We start from the raw sequence: 24,513 nt of genomic DNA, 5'->3' as shown, positions 1-24,513 counted from the left end.
ACGCTATATGGTTTTTTTTTTTTTTTATTATTTACCAATCGGAATCCACGTTGGTGCTTGTATTTCATAAAAAAAGAAAAAGTGAAGATGTTAGCACAAAGTGAGGATCTCAATCTAACCTTTGTGGTTTTTTCACAGCGCCATGGAATGCTAAAAGAGCAAGATTTGAGTATTGCAATGATGGTAACATCGCGAGAAGTCTTTAATGCTCTGTCTCAGCTCGTCCCATGTGTTGGTTGTCGGAGAAGTGTTGAGCGTCTCTTCACTCAGCTTGTGGAATCTGGAAATCCAGCAGTGGACCCTCTTTCTGTGGGTGCTAAGGGTGTACTTACTCTTTCACACAGTTGCATGACTGATGCAACAAAGTTGTACACACTTTTTTATGTGTGTGGGTAAGTTGATAATTTGCTTTAATTAACCTTTAAACCACCTTATCACATCTGATTTGATGCTTTTAATTCTTAATGATCTCTTCCACAAAACACTGTTAATAACTCTGGGGCAGAGAAAAGTAAATGAATAAAAGTATATAGATTGGTAAAAAATAAAGAATCAAATACTATGTAAGTGGTATATCTTAGATGGGATGGTATGCCTTATACCAGGGGTCTTCAACCCATGGCCCGCGGGCCACAAGTGGCCCACTGAGTTGTTTTGAGTGGCCCTCCACCTGCCGCCTCTCATTGCTGTGTAAAAAAAAAAAAAAAAAAAACTTCCGCGCTAGTCCCCTTTGCATGTGGGAGAGGTGGATGTGCAGTGGCTGGGGTGGTCGGGACTGTGCGCGGACATGCGCGTTGTGTATTTCCTGATACCGCGCACCTGTCCCCCCCTGCGCCCTTTCAGTGCGCAGTGACAGCCGCCGCCAGTCCTCTGATGAAGCTGTTGTTTCCTGAGACCTCTGCCAGGGACATGGAGCATCTTGTGACATTGCAGAAGATTCAGGCAGGTTTCTTAGGGAAGGGGGAAGCTGGCTAAATGCAGTGCTAACTTCGGGGGGCTGGCTGCAACGCGGTGCTGAGTATGGGGGGTGGGCTGGCTGCAATGCTTTGCTGACTATGGGGGGGGGGCGTGAGCTGGCTGCAATGTTGTGCTGAACATGGGGGGGGTGAATGGGCTGCAATGCAGTGCTGACTATGAGGGGGGGCTACCTGGCTGTGTGGTGTTGACTATGGGAGGGCTGGCAGGCTGTGCAATGTGGTGCGGACTATGGGGGGCAATACTGGGGCACTTTGTGAGGGACACTTCTGGTGGCATTTTGTGAGGGACACTACTGGTGGCATTTTGTGAGGGACACTACTGGTGGCATTTTGTGAGGGACACTACTGGTGGCATTTTGTGAGGGACACTACTGGTGGCATTTTATAAGAGGCACTGCTGGGGGCATAATATGTATAAGCAGGAGTATTGGGGGCATTATAGTACAAGGTGCAATGGGCATCATGGTGTGTGGCATAATGTGTAATGGGCATTATGGTGTGTGGCACAATGTGTAATGGACATTACAGATAAACCGTGTATATTAATTTAAGTAGCCTGTCATTGTTTGGGCTTGATTTGTGAGGCGAGCTAGGTCACTGTGTGGACCTTAATGTTTATATGTCACTGTGTGGCCTTTAGCCAGCCAACTTAAGCGTGGAAGGACAACAACTATTCCTGCTGTAACCAATGTCTGGTCATGCAGGTTGCAAAAGTGAGATGTCAGGTAATGGTTTTCCTGCTAGTTCACACTCTTATAATTAGACCACGCCCCTTAGAATTAGGCCACACCCATTTTTGGGAGCGCGTCTACACCGCGTGCAATTTCATCAATATAATATTATGTATGGGGAGCTGCATATTTTTCTGTTCGCACTGGGACCCTAATTGTCTAGAAATAGTCCTGGTGCTGACTATATATTGGGGATGGGGTTTATGTGTATGGGCAGCTGTGCCAACTATGTATGCAGGGGCTGTGCTATCTATAAAGGGCTGTGCTTTATGGGGGCTGCGATGTCTATCTATGAAGGACTGTGCTAATTACCACAGTAGAGATTAGTGGCCCTCAGGCTTCATTGAATTTTTTAATGTGGCCCACACAGTCGTAAAGGTTGAAGACCCCTGCCTTATACAGTGACCAATAGTGAGACAGTACTTGTTTAGTTTCATGGCAGCAGATAAATCACATGTGATGCAATTTGATGCGATTTTTTTTTATTTTATTTTTTTATTACTGCATAATGGCTGCCACACGTGTGTGGTCAGTAGAGTGCACATGCATGACAACATTGTGGAGGCGCTAAGCAGAAGTGAAGTGACCACTAATGCGATTAATTAATTTCTTACTCCATTGTAGAGACCAGTTCCTTTAAGAGTCCCTGCCTTCTATGTGGTTTTTAAAATTTTCATGTGAATGTTTAAGCTTATACCTGCTGTTAAGGCTTTTGGGGTGGTAGGGAGACAGTCGATAACAAGGGGAGGCAGAGGATGGCAAGGCGCCTGCCTTAGGACTCCTCAGACCTCTAAGCCAGTGAAATGATTCAACTGATTTTTCAGACTCCTTGTCTCACTGACTGAGAGATCAAAGAAGTCCTTAGCCTGACTGTCAGCAACATGAAGTCACAACCCAAAGCTGAGATGGTCTGGATCCATTTTTGGGTCAGGAATCCCCATTTGAGAACTGCTGAAGTAGACCATGAAGAGTCAGTTATAAATTAAAAAAAAAATAATTATATTGTAGGAAACAAGTATACAATGTAAACCATTGTTTCACTCAGTTGTAACCAGACTTGTAGCAACACTTGTTTGCAAAGATCTAAATGAACCATTTTTTTTTCTCTCCTTATCTAATGGATTAAATGTCCTGAGGAAAATTTTTAATATCCCGGTATGCAATAGGGGGTCCCAAAAGTAGACCAGTTGTTTTGAAAGCATTCTGATAAAGGATCAGTCCTATGATCATAGATGTGTGGGTTCTGAGACGTGTCCAGCCTGCTGGAAGCTAGCAATGCTCCCTTGTGCAGACGGAGATGAACGATTTGCAATGTACGACTCCTAAATCTCAAATGTGAGCGGAAATTTGTGTATCGGTCAGAACTTTAAGGAGGGAGTTCTACCAGCATGTGTTGGTCAGACTCTGAGATAGTGGCACTGACAGGCTAAAAAGCAGCAAATCCAGCCCCGGTGCCAGAAGAAACAAGCAAATGGAAGTCCAAATCCCAAAAGATAAATCAGCACTCAGGAGACTGTCATCCATTTCATCTAAACTATATTTTATATGCAATTGATGACCATCTCCTGAGTGCTGATTTATCCTTTGCCATTTGGATATATATATATATATCATTTTTTTTTTATTTTATTTTTTGTGCAGGGTGAATACTGGACTTTATCTTTACACTGCAGTTCAGTTTAAACATATCCCACCCAAATTTTAATATCTCTGCACTTGTCATATCTGCACCATCTGCAGTGCAACATGGCATTAAGCCTAGTGTGCTTTTTTTGCTTTGCTTACAAAAGGTGAATCAGGCCCAATTATAATACTACTGCTGGCTGGTGTTTGCTGTGAACAGAATGCTGAGTGACAGGAGACACTGACAGAGGCAGGAAGCACAGCCAGCATCAAGTAAACTAAAAGACAACCGTCCTGATGACAGATGGAGGCTGACATCAGAGAGGTATTATAGTGTATGGTCTCCATTTATGTACCTTGCCTGACTACTAAATCTAATGCTTTTTGGGTAGAGAGCTGGCATAAGATGTTTGGCACCGTATTTTCAATGGCTGTCATCACATTTTTAATAGGCATGTCTAGCCTTCTAAACTAAAGATTTAGTTATCACAATTGTCTGAAGACTTATCAACTTAATTTCTTGTCCTAGGAGTAAACTGAGCAATATGATTGAAGCAATCCCAAAAAGCAAGAAGAATAAAAGGTGCCAGTTACATTCTCTTGATACACACAAACCAAAGCCTTTAGGGTAAGTAGAAATTATCACAGACTAAACTGAATATATGGTGACGCTTGATGTGTTTAAAATAATTGCTGATGCTCTGTTGTCCTTTTTTGCATATTTTTTGAACAAAACATAACATGTATTGATAGATGTTCCGTATTGTTGTATTGAATTCTTTTAAATAATTAGGCCGTCTATGATCATGGGTCATATAAAAAAAAAATATATATATATATATATATATATATATATATATATATATATATATATATATATATATATATATATATATATATATATATATATATATATATATATATATGTGTTGCACATTACTATGCCTTTTGATAATGTAATGGCATTTAGCAATGCACCCAGCCTTTCTAGGGATTGCTTGTTTGGTCCCAAACTGGGTAATAATCTTTCCCAGACCAGAAGGTTAAAAAAAAATACATTCAATGTTAATGTCCCAAGGTTTTACTACTTACGGGGTAGCAATGATGCAGACCATAAGGGGGTAGTTGTATAGTCCCAGTGGAGAGTTGCAGAGAGGTGAATAAACCAAACAGTGGTCATGACAGTCATGGAACTGTAGTGAAAACTGGCGTTTTACTTTGATATATTTGTAGTCCAGAAACCGGACTTTTTTTTTTTTTTTCTGACGAAGGTGGGCAGTTTTAAGATTGAGTCCTTGCAGTCAGGATGGTCTGTAGATATAACAATGGTGATTTCGCACTGGATCACTACCTAGTGTATAATGTACGTGGTTAGAAATAAGTAGGTAGTGTGGACTCCTATATCCCAATTAGTTAGCTTGTGAAGGCTAGGGAATATTAAAGGATAGGAGGTGCTCCCCTAAGTCAGAAATGACCTGAAAATACACATAGAGAAAAGAAGACTTGTGTTGGGGGCACTAAAGATGAAAAGAAGGATGTATTGGGTATATTAAAACTTAGCCTTTTAGATAAATTAGAAAATTGCCCTATAGAACCCCTTCAGTTGTAATTCTGAACCGGGTGTAGGTGCTAAGTCAGGATGGTCTGTCAGGTGTCGACCTACCCCATGGTTAACAGTGGGTAGGTGGACATACTCAATGTTGACATTGGTAAATGGTCGACATACTCAATGTTGTTGTTGGGTTGTTTTTTTTTAGACCGATATTCTACCATCCAAGTGGAAATAGGTTGAGAATAGAACACTGCCCGAAGCATGGCGAGCCCAGCGTTACACTTATACTTTGTCTTTGACATAGACACCAGATAACATGAAAAACCCATGTCGACCTTTTCACGGTTGACCATGTTTTTGTTGACCTCTCAATGTCGACCTTGATTATGTCGCCCATTTAAAGGTGTCAACCATTAGTGGTCGACCAAGAGTCAAGCTATCATTTATACTAGAACCAGATGCGATAGCTTGGCAGTGTAGACAGCCTTTATGCAAACCGGGTGGGTGAATCTGATAGGATGCTATGGGCAGCATCTCTCACTTCTAAAAACCCACACTTCTGTAAATGTAAAAACCCACACTTCTGTAAATGTAAAGGCCCCCATCCACTCTTGCGATATGTCCTGTTCTCCTGTGATTGCGACTAATTGCATGAAAACGGTCACATCGCAGGTACTTTCTGTGTGATCACATCTCAATCGCAGATCTCACAGGTTGCCATGAATATCTATTGCAATCACATCTGAATAGGTGATGCGAAAGTTAATAGCCCATCCCACCTGAGTTGTGTACATCGCAGATGAGATGGATCACAGATTGCATGTGATAAATCTCACGTTAAAAAAAAAAAAAAGCACTCCAGTACCAAATCACAATTGCAAGCCTCCCAGAAAGGTCCCGCCCACATTGTAGGGAAATTGGATACAACCAATTGCTGAGAGATATCTTGCTAGTGGATGGGGGCCTTAAGTTTGATGCTTATATCTGGAAATGCAATAACTCCTAGAATCTGAGAATATAAAGCGATGTATCAAACCTTTGAAATGGGAGAAGTTGCCAAGAGCAAGCAAACGCCTTCTAGTTATCATTTCTCAGGTGCTTTCTACTAATTAAATGGTAGAATCTGATTTCTTGTTATGGGCAACTTGTCGTCTTGAAGATATTTGTCTGAAACATGAGGACAATGCATACGATTTTCATGTACCTACAGGGGGAACTGGATGGATATTTGGGAAGTAATGTCCCAGGAATGCCGCGATGAAGTTGTTTTAATTGATTCCAGTTGTCTTTTGGAAACTTTGGAAAACTACCTTCGAAAGCACAGGTGAGTGTCTCTGCAATTTGTATTCAACTTCTTAAGAATTATATTTCTTTACCCAGTAACCATTATATTTCTTTACCCAGTAACCATAAAAATCTAAGTATAAAAGATTGTTACTTGTGTTTACATTTACTAGTGCAAATAGGCATTTGTTATTTTTGTCACTGTGCAGTTCACAAAAGATCGGAAATAATAACCTGAAGATTATTTAATGGTTTTTAAGGGTCAGAATTTTTTTGTAATGTACCTCTTTTAATCCATTCAGTGGTGAGATTAAAAAAAAAAAAACCTCCATGTTTTTTTATTTTTTATTTCTCTATCATTCTTATGGGATACAGGGAGTCGTTCATAACGATGGGGAAAAGAGCTTATCCGAAGGAGACAGGCACATATAAAAATTTATACAGGGTGTACTGGCTCCTCCCCTCTGCTCCCCTCCCTCTAGCTTCAGTTTGAGAACTGTGCCTCAGGAGAAGCACGCATCAGGAAGAGCTCCAGAGAGTTTTTCTTCTGTTTTATTTTCTTTATTATTTTGGGGCTGCTGTTTGGACTTACAAGCAGTCCTGCGTCGTGGGAGACTAGGGGAAGGGTTCAGCTGCTGGCCACTTCAAGGTACCGAGCTGTCCCTGCCACAGGACCACCGTCCTGAGTGGGTGATGTTACCGCGGGCATTGCGCTGCAGCGCGCACACCCCTGGCACGCCGCACACCCCTAGTCCAGTCTGAAGACGTCAGTGGTGAGTATTACCCCGGGGTCCCCCGCCGTGGGGTCCCCGGGTTATTGTGCGGCAAGATGGCGGCGGTATGGCGGTGCCCTGCACAGGGACCGCGTAACCCCCTGCCTACACTGAGACAGGGTACAGTTCCTGTTTTGTCCAGGGCAGTTACCAAAGAGGATTTGGACATTCCCCAATGTCAGTCTCAGTATAAAACGCAGGTAAGCTCCGGCGCCATTACGCTGGGCGGAGCTTACCCAGAGTGAGACCAGCTCTGTGAGGGCGCCAAAACCTGCTTCCTGCTTCTTCCCTGGCTGCTGGAAACGCCATTATACTGCTCCAGACACTCCTCAGCGGTGTGGATCAGAGGGAATCTGCTTGCAGAGACAGCTTCAGGTTTTCAGCGCTTGTGTACTTGTGCACTTGCCTGCTTACACTGTAAAGTACTGTTATTGATTACTGTACTGTATTACCAGCTCTTCTAATCGGAGAGCTAAGGTTATCAGGTGTATTGGTCTCCTCCATTATCCTCTGTACACCACCCCACTGGCTTGTTAAGCTGTACAGATCAGATAAGGCTACACATAGTATTTATCTGGCTAATTTCACACTGCATATCCACTGTGTGTGTGCGCGCTGTGTGAGGGGAGACGGTTTGTTTGTCACAATGGTGAGGAAACTTACATGTATGGTGTGCAGTGATAAGTTTGTGCCAGCATCTTCATCACAGGTTACTTGTGAGCCATGCATGTCCCCTCAAAGTACTGGGGTCCCCCCACAACTAACTGGGCAGCAAAGTAGCACACAGGACAGCTCACAGGAGCCAGCCTGGGCTACAGGTATAAAAACCATGCTTGAAACTGTGACTACACAGTTAACTGCTACTGCAGCACAGACCCAGAGAGTACAAAGGGAGCTGGCTATCCTCTCTGCCAGAGTGGATGTAATTACCCCCACCCCTGGGGATACTCGTAAGAGAAAGGCCCCCTCTCAAACCCCTGATTCTGGGGCTGACGATGGGGATGATGATGATGATGATGTGGAGGATGCAGACGCAGGTGATGACGAGCCTGATGCTTCACAGTCACTACTGCGGGGCACAGAGCCATTGATTATGGCAATCAGGGAGGTGTTGGACCTTCCCTTGGCTGAATCCACAGCAGGGGATGCCTTCTTTGCTACTCAGAAAAAGCAACAGGTAGTTTTCCCTGAGCAGGCTGACCTGGAAAGTACATTCAAGTCAGCGTGGAATAACCCAGAAATGAGGTTTAAAGTGGCTAAAAAGTTTAAGTCCACGTTTCCCTTTGATCCTGAGGGACGTAAGGTGTGGGAGGAGCCACCAGAGGTTGATTCTTCTGTGTCTCGCTTAGCCAAAAAGATGGTACTCCCAGTACCAGGGTCGTCTTCATTAAAAGACACCACGGACAGAAAGGTTGAAAACACTTTGAAGTCCATTTTTACTGCTAGTGGCGCGTGTCAGCGTCCTGTATTAGCTAGTTGCTATATGGCCAAGTCCATATACACGTGGGCCTCCCAGATCCAGGAAGGTCTTCTGGGCGACATGACAGTAGCACAGGTGTCTGAAAAATTACACCATATTCAGGACACTGCTAAAGTTCTGTGTGAAGCGCAGAAGGAGTTAGGAGCCATTAACGGCCGTAACTCAGCCATGGCAGTGTCAGGGCGCAGGTCCCTCTGGCTCCGGCAGTGGGTAGCTGACGCTGACTCCAAAAGGAGTGTAGAAAGCCTCCCCTTCACAGGTGGCAGGTTATTTGGGAGTGATTTAGACGATTTAATCTCTAAAGCCACGGCGGGAAAAGTCCACTTTCCTACCATCCACTCCACAGGCGCCGAAGCGTCCTTTTCAGGCTCACTCCCAGCAGTCCTTTCGGGCAAGCAAATTCCGCCCTAAAGCCAGGGGTGGTTCAAACGCTGCTAGAGGCTCCCGTGGTAAATTCAGGAAGCCATCCGCTTCAGCCACCGCAGAGCGGCCATCCGGGGCAGCTGCAGGGAAACCAGCAGCATGACGGTGGGGCTCCACCATTAGCTCCGGCAGAGGTGGGAGCCAGACTGGCGTTCTTCGGCCAGGTTTGGGAAGCCTCGTGCCTCAATTCTTGGGTGCAGGCTCTTATTACGCACGGCTACAAGCTGGAGTTTGCAGTTCAGCCACCTCAGAGGTTCTTCAAATCAGGCCTCCCAGCGTCCCCAGAGGACCAAGTGGTGTTGCAGCAAGCAATCCAAAAGCTGGTACAGGCCAAGGTAATAACCAGGGTCCCTCCCCTAGAGAGGGGGCAGGGTTATTACTCGAACCTATTTGTAGTTCCGAAACCGGACGGGTCAGTACGCCCAATTTTGAACTTAAAATCCCTGAATCCCTTCTTGAAAGTAACCAAATTCAAGATGGAGTCCTTGCGGGCCGTGATAGCGGCACTGGAGGAGGGGGAGTTCTTGGCGTCCTTAGATGTGAAGGACGCCTACCTTCACATCCCAATATGGCCCCCTCATCAGAAATATCTGAGGTTTGCGCTGCTAAACGAGCATTATCAGTTTCGCGCACTGCCATTCGGCTTGTCCTCAGCCCCACGCATATTCACCAAGGTGATGGCGGAGATGATGGTGGTCTTAAGAAAAAAGGGTATCTGTGTGATACCATACCTGGACGACCTGTTAGTAAAGGCGCGGTCGCCACAGGAACTACAGACAGCCTTACAAGTTACCATACAGACCCTGTCGGGCCATGGTTGGCTCCTGAATCTGGCAAAGTCTTCTCTGATCCCTTCACAGAGACTCCAGTTCCTGGGCATGGTGATGGACACAGCTCTCATGAGAGTGTCCCTGCCACAGGACAAGGTGTTGGACATCCAGCGGCTGGTCACAGACTTGCTAAGGACCCCCCAGGTGACGGTGCACCAGTGCATTGTCCTATTGGTATGCAATAGGGGGAGTGGGGAAAGGGGAGTTAGGAGTCCGCACACACTTTCTATTTGATATGTCCCCTGTATTTTATTTAGGGGTTGGCCTTTAAATGCTGTTTGTTAGGCAGCGGGTGCTATCCGGGCAAAAGGATTGGAGTACAGGTTCAAGAAGAAAAAGAATTGCACTGTGGATGCACACCTAAAGAAAAGAATATTTCAAAAAGAGTAGAAATATTCTATTTTAATTTTAAAATATTTAACTTTATTGGTTTAATTCAAGGTAAAAAAGGGGAGATAGACCTGTCGGGATTTTTTAGCATATAGAATCCGTGTGGTCATCTTCCCTTGGTACTTGTGATATTTTCAAAAAGAGATTAAAATACACATACAAACATACAACACATAGTGTACTGTGCTAATGCACAAAAAGGTAGAAATGGTGAGTAAAGGGATTAAAAGAGTTCCCCTTTTGCTGGCTTTACAGAAAGATGTTGTGTCTGAGTTAGGTTCTTTTCCTGAGATACTCAGGTATTTTATATGTCACCCTTTTTCGGGGTTTTGTACCTCCTAGGTTTACTAGCCCCCTCTCACAGGGTTTTGTAAATCCTTTTCATAGGATTATGGCCTCCTAGATTCACTAACCCCCTCTCACCGGGTTTTGTGAATACTGGGAGTGATTTTTAAGGTTTTTATGTCCCCTTAGTCGGAGTATTATTTCCCAGACAGTTTTATTACTGTATTCCTGGTCTCCTTTAAGGTGATTGACTACCATCTGATTATATATTATTTAGTATACTGTTTGTTTCCGGAGAGATTTATCTCTGATTTCAAAACGATGCAGATTTTATATCCAATGGTTGCATAGGTCACACAAAGATTCTGTTGTTTATACGGTAATTTTATATGCAGGTTTATATACAGTGCAGCTCTCTCTCACTGAGCTGTATACTGTTTATATTTTTCTATCTGCGCTATAATGCCCTTAGGAGGGTTATTTTATGTGGATTATGGTGACTCCAATATTTATCTGTTGTGATGCCCCTCACTCTCACTGAGTAGCATTCATTAGTATTTGCAATACCGGGGTTGAATTCCCTTAATTGGAGCTGATGTGGTGGTTCTATCTCAAAGGTGCTGCTCACTCTCACTGAGTTGCACTTCCTACTGTTCTGATATTGGGGTTAATTCCCTTTTTCTCAGTAGGTTACCACCATGGTGTACTTTTATCGATTCGGTCATATAGTGGTCCAATCTGCAATACCGGGGTTGAATTCCCTTAATTGGAGCTGATGTGGTGGTTCTAATTGGAGCTGATGTGGTGGTTCTATCTCAAAGGTGCTGCTCACTCTCACTGAGTTGCACCTCCTACTGTTCTGATATTGGGGTTAATTCCCTTTTTCTCAGTAGGTTACCACTATAGTGTACTTTTATCGACTTAGTCATATAGTGGTCCAATCTGAACCACATATTGGGGTTAAAATTCCCTTGGTTGTTTTTATTGGTCACACAAATATCCACTTTTTTTATATAAATATAACACTTTTTTCTGTGCAGGTTTTTGAGTGCAATATAGCTCTCTCTCACTGAGCTTATTTGCTACTCAAATAACTGCACCCTCTGGGCTGGTATGCTCTTATGGCTTATACCTGCTACCGTTTTTAATATTGAGGTTTTAATTCCTCCAATTTAGAATATTTTTACAGTATGACCCTCTCTCACAGAGCCATTACTGTAATATATGTGGAATATCAATATTGATCATATAATATTATTTTGAGTGTAAATACAAGTGCAGGATAGCTCCCTCTCACTGAGCTACTTGCTACTTATATTTAACATATAATCTGGGCTACTGCGCCTTTTGATATTCACTTTGTGTGTAGGTGATGGCAGATGAAGTGTTGGCACTATGACTCTCTCTCACTGAGTCAAAAAATTGCTAAGATTATATTTTATTGGTAATGTAGTATAACTCTCTCTCACTGAGTTATAGCTACTAATAATGTGATTCAGTAGTTGAAATTTGTATCTCTAAGTACTCCCAGTTGATAATGGCTTATATTTGCCCTGAGTTCAGGATATACAGTTATACTGTTTCACATTAGTTTGTACCAATCTATTATAAATGGTTATTTATTGCCATCTAGTGGTGTTTCTCTGCATTCATTATGCTCTCAGTATACTATAAACTAAATCTCTAACATCAGACACATTTAAATCATAAGTACATTATTGATACATTTCATATGTCATTGTAGCTAATATGTAGCCAGCAAATAGGCTAACACGCGTTTCACAAGTCTGCTTCCTCAGAGCTCTGAGGAAGCAGACTTGTGAAACGCGTGTTAGCCTATTTGCTGGCTACATATTAGCTACAATGACATATGAAATGTATCAATAATGTACTTATGATTTAAATGTGTCTGATGTTAGAGATTTAGTTTATAGTATACTGAGAGCATAATGAATGCAGAGAAACACCACTAGATGGCAATAAATAACCATTTATAATAGATTGGTACAAACTAATGTGAAACAGTATAACTGTATATCCTGAACTCAGGGCAAATATAAGCCATTATCAACTGGGAGTACTTAGAGATACAAATTTCAACTACTGAATCACATTATTAGTAGCTATAACTCAGTGAGAGAGAGTTATACTACATTACCAATAAAATATAATCTTAGCAATTTTTTGACTCAGTGAGAGAGAGTCATAGTGCCAACACTTCATCTGCCATCACCTACACACAAAGTGAATATCAAAAGGCGCAGTAGCCCAGATTATATGTTAAATATAAGTAGCAAGTAGCTCAGTGAGAGGGAGCTATCCTGCACTTGTATTTACACTCAAAATAATATTATATGATCAATATTGATATTCCACATATATTACAGTAATGGCTCTGTGAGAGAGGGTCATACTGTAAAAATATTCTAAATTGGAGGAATTAAAACCTCAATATTAAAAACGGTAGCAGGTATAAGCCATAAGAGCATACCAGCCCAGAGGGTGCAGTTATTTGAGTAGCAAATAAGCTCAGTGAGAGAGAGCTATATTGCACTCAAAAACCTGCACAGAAAAAAGTGTTATTTATATAAAAAAAGTGGATATTTGTGTGACCAATAAAAACAACCAAGGGAATTTTAACCCCAATATGTGGTTCAGATTGGACCACTATATGACTAAGTCGATAAAAGTACACTATAGTGGTAACCTACTGAGAAAAAGGGAATTAACCCCAATATCAGAACAGTAGGAGGTGCAACTCAGTGAGAGTGAGCAGCACCTTTGAGATAGAACCACCACATCAGCTCCAATTAAGGGAATTCAACCCCGGTATTGCAGATTGGACCACTATATGACCGAATCGATAAAAGTACACCATGGTGGTAACCTACTGAGAAAAAGGGAATTAACCCCAATATCAGAACAGTAGGAAGTGCAACTCAGTGAGAGTGAGCAGCACCTTTGAGATAGAACCACCACATCAGCTCCAATTAAGGGAATTCAACCCCGGTATTGCAAATACTAATGAATGCTACTCAGTGAGAGTGAGGGGCATCACAACAGATAAATATTGGAGTCACCATAATCCACATAAAATAACCCTCCTAAGGGCATTATAGCGCAGATAGAAAAATATAAACAGTATACAGCTCAGTGAGAGAGAGCTGCACTGTATATAAACCTGCATATAAAATTACCGTATAAACAACAGAATCTTTGTGTGACCTATGCAACCATTGGATATAAAATCTGCATCGTTTTGAAATCAGAGATAAATCTCTCCGGAAACAAACAGTATACTAAATAATATATAATCAGATGGTAGTCAATCACCTTAAAGGAGACCAGGAATACAGTAATAAAACTGTCTGGGAAATAATACTCCGACTAAGGGGACATAAAAACCTTAAAAATCACTCCCAGTATTCACAAAACCCGGTGAGAGGGGGTTAGTGAATCTAGGAGGCCATAATCCTATGAAAAGGATTTACAAAACCCTGTGAGAGGGGGCTAGTAAACCTAGGAGGTACAAAACCCCGAAAAAGGGTGACATATAAAATACCTGAGTATCTCAGGAAAAGAACCTAACTCAGACACAACATCTTTCTGTAAAGCCAGCAAAAGGGGAACTCTTTTAATCCCTTTACTCACCATTTCTACCTTTTTGTGCATTAGCACAGTACACTATGTGTTGTATGTTTGTATGTGTATTTTAATCTCTTTTTGAAAATATCACAAGTACCAAGGGAAGATGACCACACGGATTCTATATGCTAAAAAATCCCGACAGGTCTATCTCCCCTTTTTTACCTTGAATTAAACCAATAAAGTTAAATATTTTAAAATTAAAATAGAATATTTCTACTCTTTTTGAAATATTCTTTTCTTTAGGTGTGCATCCACAGTGCAATTCTTTTTCTTCTTGAACCCATTGTCCTATTGGGAAAGATGGTCGCCTCTTTCGAGGCTCTCCAATTCGGGAGGTTTCACAGCAGGATTTTCCAGCTCGATCTCCTAGGGAAGTGGTCCGGTTCACACCACCAGATGCACCGGCGTATTGCGTTGTCATCTCGGACCAGACTGTCACTACAATGGTGGCTCCACACGCCCAACCTGCTGGCAGGGCGTCGGATTGGCATCCAGGATTGGGTCTTAGTCACCACGGATGCAAGCCTCACGGGATGGGGGGCAGTGACCATGGGTCAGTCCTTTCAGGGCAAGTGGACCCTATGGGAAACACGCCTCCATATCAACAACCTGGAGTTACGTGCTGTGTATTACGCACTTCTGAAGGCGGGCCCTCTCCTCAGCGGTCAGGCGGTCCGTATACAATCAGACAACGCCACCACTGTGGCATTCCTGAACAGACAGGGCGGGACCAAGAGCAGGCCCTGTATGAGGGAAGCATCGAAGATCCTGTCCTGGGCAGAGAGTCATTGCCAAGCGCTCTCGGCCATTTTCATACCCGGGGTGGACAACTGGGAAGCAGACTTCCTCAGTCGCCACGAGCTCCACCCCGGGGAATGGAGTCTACACCACCAGGTATTCAATTCTCTGGTGGCTCGGTGGGGGACCCCACTGGTAGACTTGATGGCATCAAGAAACAACTGGAAAGTATCCAGGTACTTCTCGAGGGCAAGAGACCCTCAGGCAGAAGGAGTGGACGCCCTCTCCATACCGTGGACGTTCAACAGCCTGGTCTATGTCTTCCCACCGATTCCCCTAGTGGCTCGGGTGCTAAGGAAGATAAGAAGAGACGGAACCGAGGTGATTCTGGTGGCCCCAGACTGGCCACGAAGAACGTGGTACCCGGAACTTCTAAGTCTGCAAAGGGACTCGTGGCGCCTACCCCTGCAAAGAGATTTACTCATGCAAGGACCGTGCGTCTTCCAGGCCTTGGAACAGCTGCGTTTGACGGCCTGGAAGTTGAACGGCAGATCCTGACTCAGAAGGGGTTTCACACTTCGGTCATCAGAACTATGACAAGTGCAAGGAAATCGGTAACAGCTGCACATTACCACCATATCTGGAAAAGATATGTGGGTTGGTGCGAACAGGGAAAGTTTTCTCCATCAGAGTTCCTTAAATCCTCCTGGTTTGAACCCTTGGAGGAAATTGACCTGAAATATTTAACCTGGAAGACAGTGGTCTTACTGGCCCTAGCTTCGGCTAGGAGGGTCTCGGAGCTAGGGGCGTTGACTTGCAAAAGTCCTTATTTGATATACTTTGAGGACAGGGCAGAATTACGCACTAACCCGCGTTTTCTACCCAAAGTGGTGTCTGCGTTCCATGTGAACCAGCCAATTGTGGTTCCTGCTGGTGGGCCTCATTCTGAGGTGCCGACGTCCTTGGATGTAGTAAGGATTCTCCGTGTCTACATCAGGAGAACAGCAAGGATTCGAAAAACTGATGCACTTTTCGTCCTCTATGACGCCCAAAAGATTGGACGTCCTGCTTCCAAGCAGTCTATTGCACGATGGATATGTGCAACCATTAAACAGGCTTATGCGGTAGCAAAGCTGCCTATGCCTGTTGGGGTGAAAGCTCACTCTACTCGTTCCGTGGGGACATCCTGGGCGGCTGCCCGAGGAGTTTCGGCCTTACAATTGTGTAGAGCAGCCACATGGTCTGGCCAACACACTTTTGTCAAATTTTATAAGTTTGATGCTCTGGCCACTGAGGATACTCAGTTTGGGCAAGCGGTGCTGCGGCAATAGGCTCCGCACAATCCCGCCCGTTCTGATATCTTTGGTATATCCCCATCGTTATGAACGACTCCCTGTATCCCATAAGAATGATAGAGAAAATAGGATTTTAATACCTACCGGTAAATCCTTTTCTCGAAGTTCTTATGGGATACAGGGCACCCGCCTCTGTGCGGAGGTTTGCCTTGCTCACTTTGTGAGATATGGACCAATACTGGGTCCTTCTGCTACCCTTCTTGTTCCTGGCGGACATAGGGTGTAGGTTACCTAGGTAACTTAAATCTTACATAGTGTACCTTAAAGGTCCACGAATGTAAATTGTCACTTAGGTGATAATTCTATACATTGTTCCAGTTGGAACACAGTTCAAAATAGTTGTCATGTTGACATGTTCTTAGGCCCTTAGACTTCCCAGGTTATGGGGTTGCTAATGTGGTCTGTTACGTTGAATGTTGGGTGTGCTGGATGAATCTCACCACGGTAAATATACACATATTCCTCTCATATTGTTCTTCTCCTTCGGCACAGTTCACTTAACTGAAGCTAGAGGGAGGGGAGCAGAGGGGAGGAGCCAGTACACCCTGTATAAATTTTTATATGTGCCTGTCTCCTTCGGATAAGCTCTTTTCCCCATCGTTATGAACGACTCCCTGTATCCCATAAGAACTTCGAGAAAAGGATTTACCGGTAGGTATTAAAATCCTATTTTCCTGGCTACCTTGCCTATATTTACTAAGCAATGAATCTTAAAAGTTTCTCACCCCAATCATTTTTGAAACTTTAACAATGTTAACTGCAAAGCCAGTAAGGTTTTGTATTTAACCCCTAACTGCCTGAAATGTTCTATTTTGTTACAAAAATTCAGAGACTGCAAACTTTGCATTGATACTAGGAAAATACTTAAGTTTTTTTTATTTGCAATAAAACCTGATTTTATTGACAAAAATATGGCGTGTGCCATCTGTGGCACACCATGCCTCATCAGTACCTCAGTCTTGATCAAAAATAGACTTTACTGCACAGTGGATCATATTTGGCGTAAACAACATTTTTAATCTTATAAACAACTTATTATTGTGAAATTGGTAAAGGCAATTACACTGCTTATTTAAACACAATGAAACATTACATTTGGCAAAAAAATAAGACTTTTGCGTCCATACAGCGGGACCAATTGTCACCCCAGACTGGAATGTGTTCAACTCCATCACGCCTAACTTCTGCCTGCGGTAGATCTGCTATTGGGCCCTTTTTTCCTTCATGACAATTTGGGTCGACTCCATTCATTCCAACCCTTCCAAGCTTTGCATAAGGCATCTGCAATAGCTAGCTTGAAACTTACTAGGGACATATAAATTTCATTATTCCTTCCCCAAAACAGCCTACAAGATCAAGATCTAGCTGTATACTATAATAAAAAGAATAAAGTTTACTTCAATATTTAGCTGCAGTTAGTTAATATAAACAGCGTAAAATAGCAAGAAAAATACTTTCTGTACATCGGACTACAATGCATGGTGGTTCATACCATCTTTTTGTTGATGCCTACTTTTGTTGATAAATAATGATTATTTATTAGTCAACATTCTTTTTTTGGTTTGTGTATGGTAAACCGTGGAAAAATTTGAAAGCATTTTATTTACTTGTTTAAGACATAAAAAATTATGAAGAGGTCATTCTTTTTTAAACACATTTTGGCATTTGACAATTCTAAATATCATAACGGTCATATTCAGAATTTTCTGTAAATACACAGTTCTCATCACTAGAGTGTGTATGTTATGTTGTAAAGAAATTCATAATTAAATTTTATGGAATAGTTCATGCTAAAAGAATAAATTTGGTTTGTGCCATTTTATGGAACAAAATTCAGTCAAAAGTTAATATTCTTGTTTTTCCATTTTTGGTCAAATCCACTACTCTAGTCCTTAGTATTTGAGCATAGAAATTTGTATATGAATAGATTTTCCATTCAATGTCGCAGATTTTATGTGGATTTATCAATCACTGAACGATTTCCTTTCTTTGCAGGTTTTGTATAGATTGCAAGAATAAAGTCCTTAGAGCATATAACATTTTAATTGGAGAACTGGATTGTAGTAAAGAAAAAGGCTACTGTGCTGCACTTTACGAAGGTCTTCGCTGCTGTCCACATGAACGACACATTCATGTCTGCTGTGAGACAGACTTCATTGCTCATCTTTTGGGTAGAGCTGAGCCAGAGTTCGCCGGAGGGTATGAGTATGTAACTTGCTAGACTTGGCTTTCTAGCACTTTTTTGCTTATTTATATATAAATTAAATATATTTATTTTTTGTTCATTTTTTAATACTAAACTGTTAATAGACTGAATGCCCCCCCCCCCCCCTCCCCTGCAGCTTCTCTTGCAACTGCCTTAAACAAAATCAATGGTGTTACATATTTGAGAACAAACGTAATTACACAAAGGAGGCAGTTTTATTGTTTGTCGCTCCCATCTAAATTGAACAGTAGCTATTCAATTCTTTTGGGTGACCAGCCCTCCACTGCTTGCGATGGCTGCTTTCTCATGCCAAGATAAAGTGGCTTGTTCCACTGCAGTTAAATTGCACCCACCAATTGGTCGCAGCCCAAAGACCCTACTTCTTTTAATTAAATTTCTGCTTTCACCTCAGAACTGTGTGGGCAGAAATTCCCGATAACTGTAGCATTTTTGACTGGGCATACAATTTAATTAGCTACGGAAGCACAAACCATTGAGTAGCCCCAATGGTTTATTGATAAATTAAGTTTGTTCCTAAATCTTTGGAACAAAAATTTCACTTTGGTTTGAAGTCTTTAAATTGCTATTTATACACTAAATCAGTGGTTCCCAAACTTTTTCGAATCACAGCGCCCTAGAGTTTTAGAAAAAGTCTTGTAGCACCCCTAGCCCAAAAGTTTCCTATTGAGTACTTTAGAAAAATATAATAAATTAAATAAATCATGGTAATATGTCATCCATTAGGCTCAGTTATGTGGTGAGGGACAGGATTCACATATTTTATGATTGGAAGCCACAAACACTGGTTTTGCTTATTACATTGACCATAAATAATTTGAATTGGTCCAGGACCACCAACCCAGGGCACCCCTGCAAGGGCACCCCAGGGTGCCATGGCACAAATTATGTTATGCTTGTATACTGAAGCAAATTAAACCCTATAGTTCAACTACTAATTTAGATATATTTATTCCTTCATGCTTGTGTGCATGTATTTCATATTTATTTCTTTTTTTGTCTCTATCAAGACGTAGAGAAAGGCATGCTAAGACAATAGACATAGCGCAAGAAGAAGTTTTAATATGCCTTGGGATCCATCTGTATGAGAGACTTCACCGAATTTGGCAGAAATTGCGGGCTGAGGAGCAAACCTGGCAAATGCTTTTCTATCTTGGAGTTGATGCACTGCGCAAAAGTTTTGAGGTAATTCCCAACAATCTATATAAATGGTACAAATGACGGTACTTGTGTATTATCACGGCGCCCACGAAATCGGCCGCTAATCGCATGGAAAAATCGGATGCGATTTTGCGGGTGATTTTCGATTTATTTATTTATTTATTTCACTTTTTCCGGCCGATTTGCATGCTGTTCCATCACTGCACACCTTGCACACCCCCCGATTTCCATCGTAGTGCATCGCATGCAATATAGTGGCATGTGATGCATGCCATGCGATGCATGTGAAGCGATTCGATTTGTAATTGTACAATCACCCTGATGGGTGCTTACAATGTTAAATGCACCCCCATTGTTAACGCCACCCCCACTATCAACGCCAACCCGAAGCGTGGCGAGCGGCGGCGGTACGCGTCCTCCAACCTTTTCATCCCCCCCACTATCCACGTCGGCGTGGAGTTGATTTTAGATAGTGTGGCGAGAGCAGCGAGCCACCGAGCCCGAAGCGTAGCGAGCCCGCGGATTATTTTACATGTATTCCGCGTCCGCTCGCCACACTATCTAAAATCAACTCCACGCCGATGTGGATAGTGGTGGCATGAAAAGGTCGGAGGACGCGTACCGAAGCCAACGCTTCGGGTTGGCGTTGATAGTGGGGGTGGCGTTAACACTATCAACGCCAACCCGAAGTGTGGCGAGCGGCGGCGGTACGCGTCCTCCGACCTTTTCATACCCCCACTATCCACGTCGGCGTGGAGTTGATTTTAGATAGTGTGGCGAGAGCAGCGAGCCACCGAGCCCGAAGCGTAGCGAGCCCGCGGATTATTTTACATGTATTCCGCGTCCGCTCGCCACACTATCTAAAATCAACTCCACGCCGATGTGGATAGTGGTGGCATGAAAAGGTCGGAGGACGCGTACCGAAGCCAACGCTTCGGGTTGGCGTTGATAGTGGGGGTGGCGTTAACACTATCAACGCCAACCCGAAGTGTGGCGAGCGGCGGCGGTACGCGTCCTCCGACCTTTTCATACCCCCACTATCCACGTCGGCGTGGAGTTGATTTTAGATAGTGTGGCGAGAGCAGCGAGCCACCGAGCCCGAAGCGTAGCGAGCCCGCGGATTATTTTACATGTATTCCGCGTCCGCTCGCCACACTATCTAAAATCAACTTCACGCCGATGTGGATAGTGGTGGCATGAAAAGGTCGGAGGACGCGTACCGAAGCCAACGCTTCGGGTTGGCGTTGATAGTGGGGGTGGCGTTAACACTATCAACGCCAACCCGAAGTGTGGCGAGCGGCGGCGGTACGCGTCCTCCGACCTTTTCATACCCCCACTATCCACGTCGGCGTGGAGTTGATTTTAGATAGTGTGGCGAGCGCAGCGAGCCCGAATCGTGGCGAGCGGACGCGGAATACATGTAAAGTAATCCGCGGGCGCGCTGCGCTCGCCACGCTTCGGTGGCACACTATCTAAAATCAACTCCATGTGGATAGTGGGGGTATGAAAAGGTCGGAGGACGCGTACCGCCGCCCCTCGCAGGCTCGCTGCGCTCACCACGCATCGGTGTTGATAGTGGGGGTGGCGTTAAAAATGGGGGTGCATTTAACATTGCGCATCGCATGCCACTTGCTGGCATGCGTTGCTATGCGATATTTAATTGTACAATCAGGGGAATTTTCCTGAAAATCACATCTCATAGTACCTGGGGGTGTGCAAGGATGGAATAACATGCAAATCAGCAGGAAATGGCCGAAAATCGGACACAAATCGGACGCAGCATCGCAGATCAAATCGCCCAAAAAATTGTCCGATATATCGGATGCGATATCTGATGCGATTTAGATGAAATCGGCGCCTCGATAATACACAAGTACCCAAATGAAAAAGAGAAATGTTAGTAAACTTATTTTCTTGTGATCTGTTATGCTTTTTTTTTTTTGCACTGAGACGCAGGTTATTTGGAAACCAAGAATTGCCTTGTTTTTATCTGACTTGTTTCCTAGAGTTGCTTAACATCTCTGAACACTCATTGCTCAACCAAGAAGTTTCTGGTATTTAGATAGGTTCGGCTCGACATTGACTTAATTGCATCTTGACTCAACACAAAGCTTGTTCGGTACAGAGCTCACACCAGAGATCCTTGGGCAGCTTTTGTGGACGTCATTCTGGGCCCTTGGCAGTTTCTTCTCTGGTACCAGTTTCCACCTTTGGCCATGAGTGAATCAGCGGCGAAGCTCTTACAGTCATTCTAATTGCTCTGGATTGGCAACACTTGTTTGCTTAGATTCAGGACATGGTGGCTGAATCCCCATATCGACTTTTGCTTCAACCCGATCTTTCTCCAAGAACCATGTCAACACCACAATTTGCCCATTTGACCACCCGTTTCTTGAAACCAGAATTTTAAGGTCAAAAGGATTGTTGTCTTCATGGGAATACAGTGCTTCATGCAGGGAAGACCGTCCCCTCCAAGAGTTACTACCGGATTTGGCGTTTTTTGCTCACACCAAGCAATTCAGAGTATCAGCTGCATCTTTTCGCCTCACGCTCTTTTTTATCACTTTTTGTCCAAGACTTAATTTTGACTTACTTATTTCAAAGTAGAGGTCTATGCTTTTAGCTCTCCTTTCGCAGAGACTGTTGGCCAACCTTTCGTTTGTCCGCAGTTTTTCTTCAGGGAATTCCAAATTTTAGCAATCAAGGTTAATTTTGAACAGTAAGAAGTACTTTGGTGACCAATTTAACCGTAATGGCTGTGTCTGTTAAGTGAGGTTCATAAAAGCAATAAAGATTTTTTTTACTGTGCCATATTCTAACAAGAGTAGAGCACATCAATAACTAGAAACTTAGGTTTCATGCACAGATGTGCATTGCTCTCCTCCCCACCACAACAGGACTGCATTTTGAAAAGACAGAAGTAGAATATTGCTATGGTAGACTGAAAACTGCTGTACAAAATTGTTCTGTCTTCACAAACTCACCTGTATTGAGCCAAGTTAATGAACTCATTTGTTGTATAAAACAAATTTGTTTTTTTCCTATTTTGCAGGTGACTGTTGAGAAAGTGCAAGGAATTAGCAGATTAGAACAGCTGTGTGAAGAGTTTTTGGAAGAGGAGAGAGTTCAAGAACTGAAGCAAGAAAAGAAGCGTCAAAAGAAGAAAAATAGGAGGAAAAATAAGTGCCCTTGTGATCTGCCAGCTTCACAAGAAATAACGGAAACTGCAGTTACAAGTTCACAAAATGTAAGTGTATTGCAATTGCATGCTCTTGCGCTCAATGCGTTTTTATATTCTCATTAATTTGCTATGTGTTTTGAGTGTTAACACTGAGTGCCAAGCAAGTGAATTTGTCAGAATTGGTGTGAAAATTGCCAAGCAAACATTTTTAGTCATCATAATGACCTGTAATGTTTACCTTTTTTATATAGGAAATATAAACTGTTTTTACACCACCTTTTTTATGTTTGAACTTCTACAACAAATGTGAGCGACGCTGGCATTTTTAGCGGATATTTTGCACATTGCTCACAGATGTTTACTGTTTTTTTGTGCATCTCAGAGATGGTAGTTAATGTACATGGATCCTCAATCATCCTGCATTATTCTTTCACAAACTCCACAAGTTCTTGTTCAACAATCTCCTGTAAGTTTAATTTCTTTTCCTGGGGGTTATTGTATAGCTCCTACCCAGCATGGTTACTGAAAATAGATAGGCAAGGTTATAAAGGCTCAAGAAATGTGTTCTGTCACAAGTCGGCACATGATTTTTAACTACGGTTTGCTCTTATACCTATGGTCAGGATGCAAATCTAACCTCAATCCACAAATACCTACTACTACCAGCTCTCCTGCTTCCTAGGACTTGCTTACAGTATTGATTACAATTGTGTTCGCACAGTGGAAACACACTTGTCATTGGTAGGTAATGTGTGGAACTACACATCCCAGCGTGCCCTGCCACAGTTTTTCTGTTACAGTTCGCTACAGTTCCCCATCAGCTAGAGTACCACACATTGCCTGTATTGTACTGTCAATTTCATTCTGAACAATAATCCATGTAGCTAGTGAAATATTTGACCGGGACTCATTTAAATGGCAGTAGAAGTCATTATCTACCTGTAACTGTGTTTTTTGGGTTTTGTTTTTACTCATTTATAGGAGCCTTCAGGCTTCATAGAAATTGGTTGCACTTCCTGCAGTTCCTCAGAAGACAATAGTGGTTGTGTAGGAGTTGTAATAACAAACGAAAATTCTTCTTGCACGTGTCCAAGTGGTGATCTGTTGGCATCTCCAAAAACAAAAAAAGGTATCTATCTTATTTTATTGTAGACCCATGATAGGGCTATGTGTGTAAATATGTGTATTTAGTGGTGGGCAATGATTAATCTCGATTAATAGCATGACATTTTTGCGGTTAACTGCAATTACAGTAATTGCACGGTTAGGCACATAAATACCGCTTACATAAAATCTTGTTGCCAGGTGGGATTACATGTTTGTTGCTCCTTGCCAGGGATTTTTTACTTGCTCCTTGTCAGGGGTTGCAGGGCCAAAGTGCTCCCAGAATGCGCACTTCCAGGTATCGCTGGGCACTCTGCACTTCCCTGACAGAAAGTAAAGGAGCACCTCTAGCGTTGGTCTCCTTCACAGCGGCGGCCATTTTTGGAGGGGAGCAGGGTTTCTGTCTACATGTGGACAGAGACTCTGCAGCCCCCGATGCTGCCAGCCCCGTCTCACATTCACTACTGCCGCAGTGCTATATAGATCTATATATCTCTATCTTGATCTAGTCAAACAGAGGGAGCGTGATTAGTCACTCAACAGAACACCTGTTCACTGTCCACAGTCCAGTGTCTGTGCTTTACACCACTCCATCTAATGCTTACCATTGGACTTTGTGATCTGAGGCTTGCAGCTCCTTGGCCATGAAAACCCATTCCCTACACCCAAAAAGAGTGTGGCTTAGGGCCTAGCCCTGCCTTTAAGTCTTGGGGCTGTCCTACTGAGCACCTTCCCCCAGTAGAACAAGATTCTA

The 24,513-nt window shown here is 43.0% G+C and overlaps 1 protein-coding gene across 5 annotated transcripts in view; it reads left to right on the top strand.

The window, feature by feature from the left end:
- Window positions 1–24,513, top strand: part of GGNBP2 (gametogenetin binding protein 2) — a 42,843-nt gene that overhangs the window by 11,038 nt on the left and 7,292 nt on the right. For 4 of the 5 annotated variants that reach the window (XM_083173094.1, XM_083173093.1, XM_083173092.1 and 1 more), the window contains exons 3-9: window positions 139–392; window positions 3,861–3,959; window positions 6,094–6,207; window positions 18,085–18,294; window positions 19,324–19,498; window positions 22,527–22,721; window positions 23,637–23,784. In XM_083173094.1, coding sequence (XP_083029220.1) covers window positions 139–392; window positions 3,861–3,959; window positions 6,094–6,207; window positions 18,085–18,294; window positions 19,324–19,498; window positions 22,527–22,721; window positions 23,637–23,784 — 1,195 coding nt within the window. The remainder of the gene's footprint in view (window positions 1–138; window positions 393–3,860; window positions 3,960–6,093; window positions 6,208–18,084; window positions 18,295–19,323; window positions 19,499–22,526; window positions 22,722–23,636; window positions 23,785–24,513) is intronic. The other variant, XM_083173091.1, reaches the window with a different exon arrangement.

This window comes from Crinia signifera, chromosome 2 (genome assembly GCF_055691185.1).
Source record: "Crinia signifera chromosome 2, ASM5569118v1, whole genome shotgun sequence".
Classification (NCBI taxonomy): Eukaryota; Metazoa; Chordata; class Amphibia; order Anura; family Myobatrachidae; genus Crinia; species Crinia signifera.
Note: the sequence above shows the minus strand (reverse complement) of the source record. Positions and strands in the feature narration are given on the sequence as shown.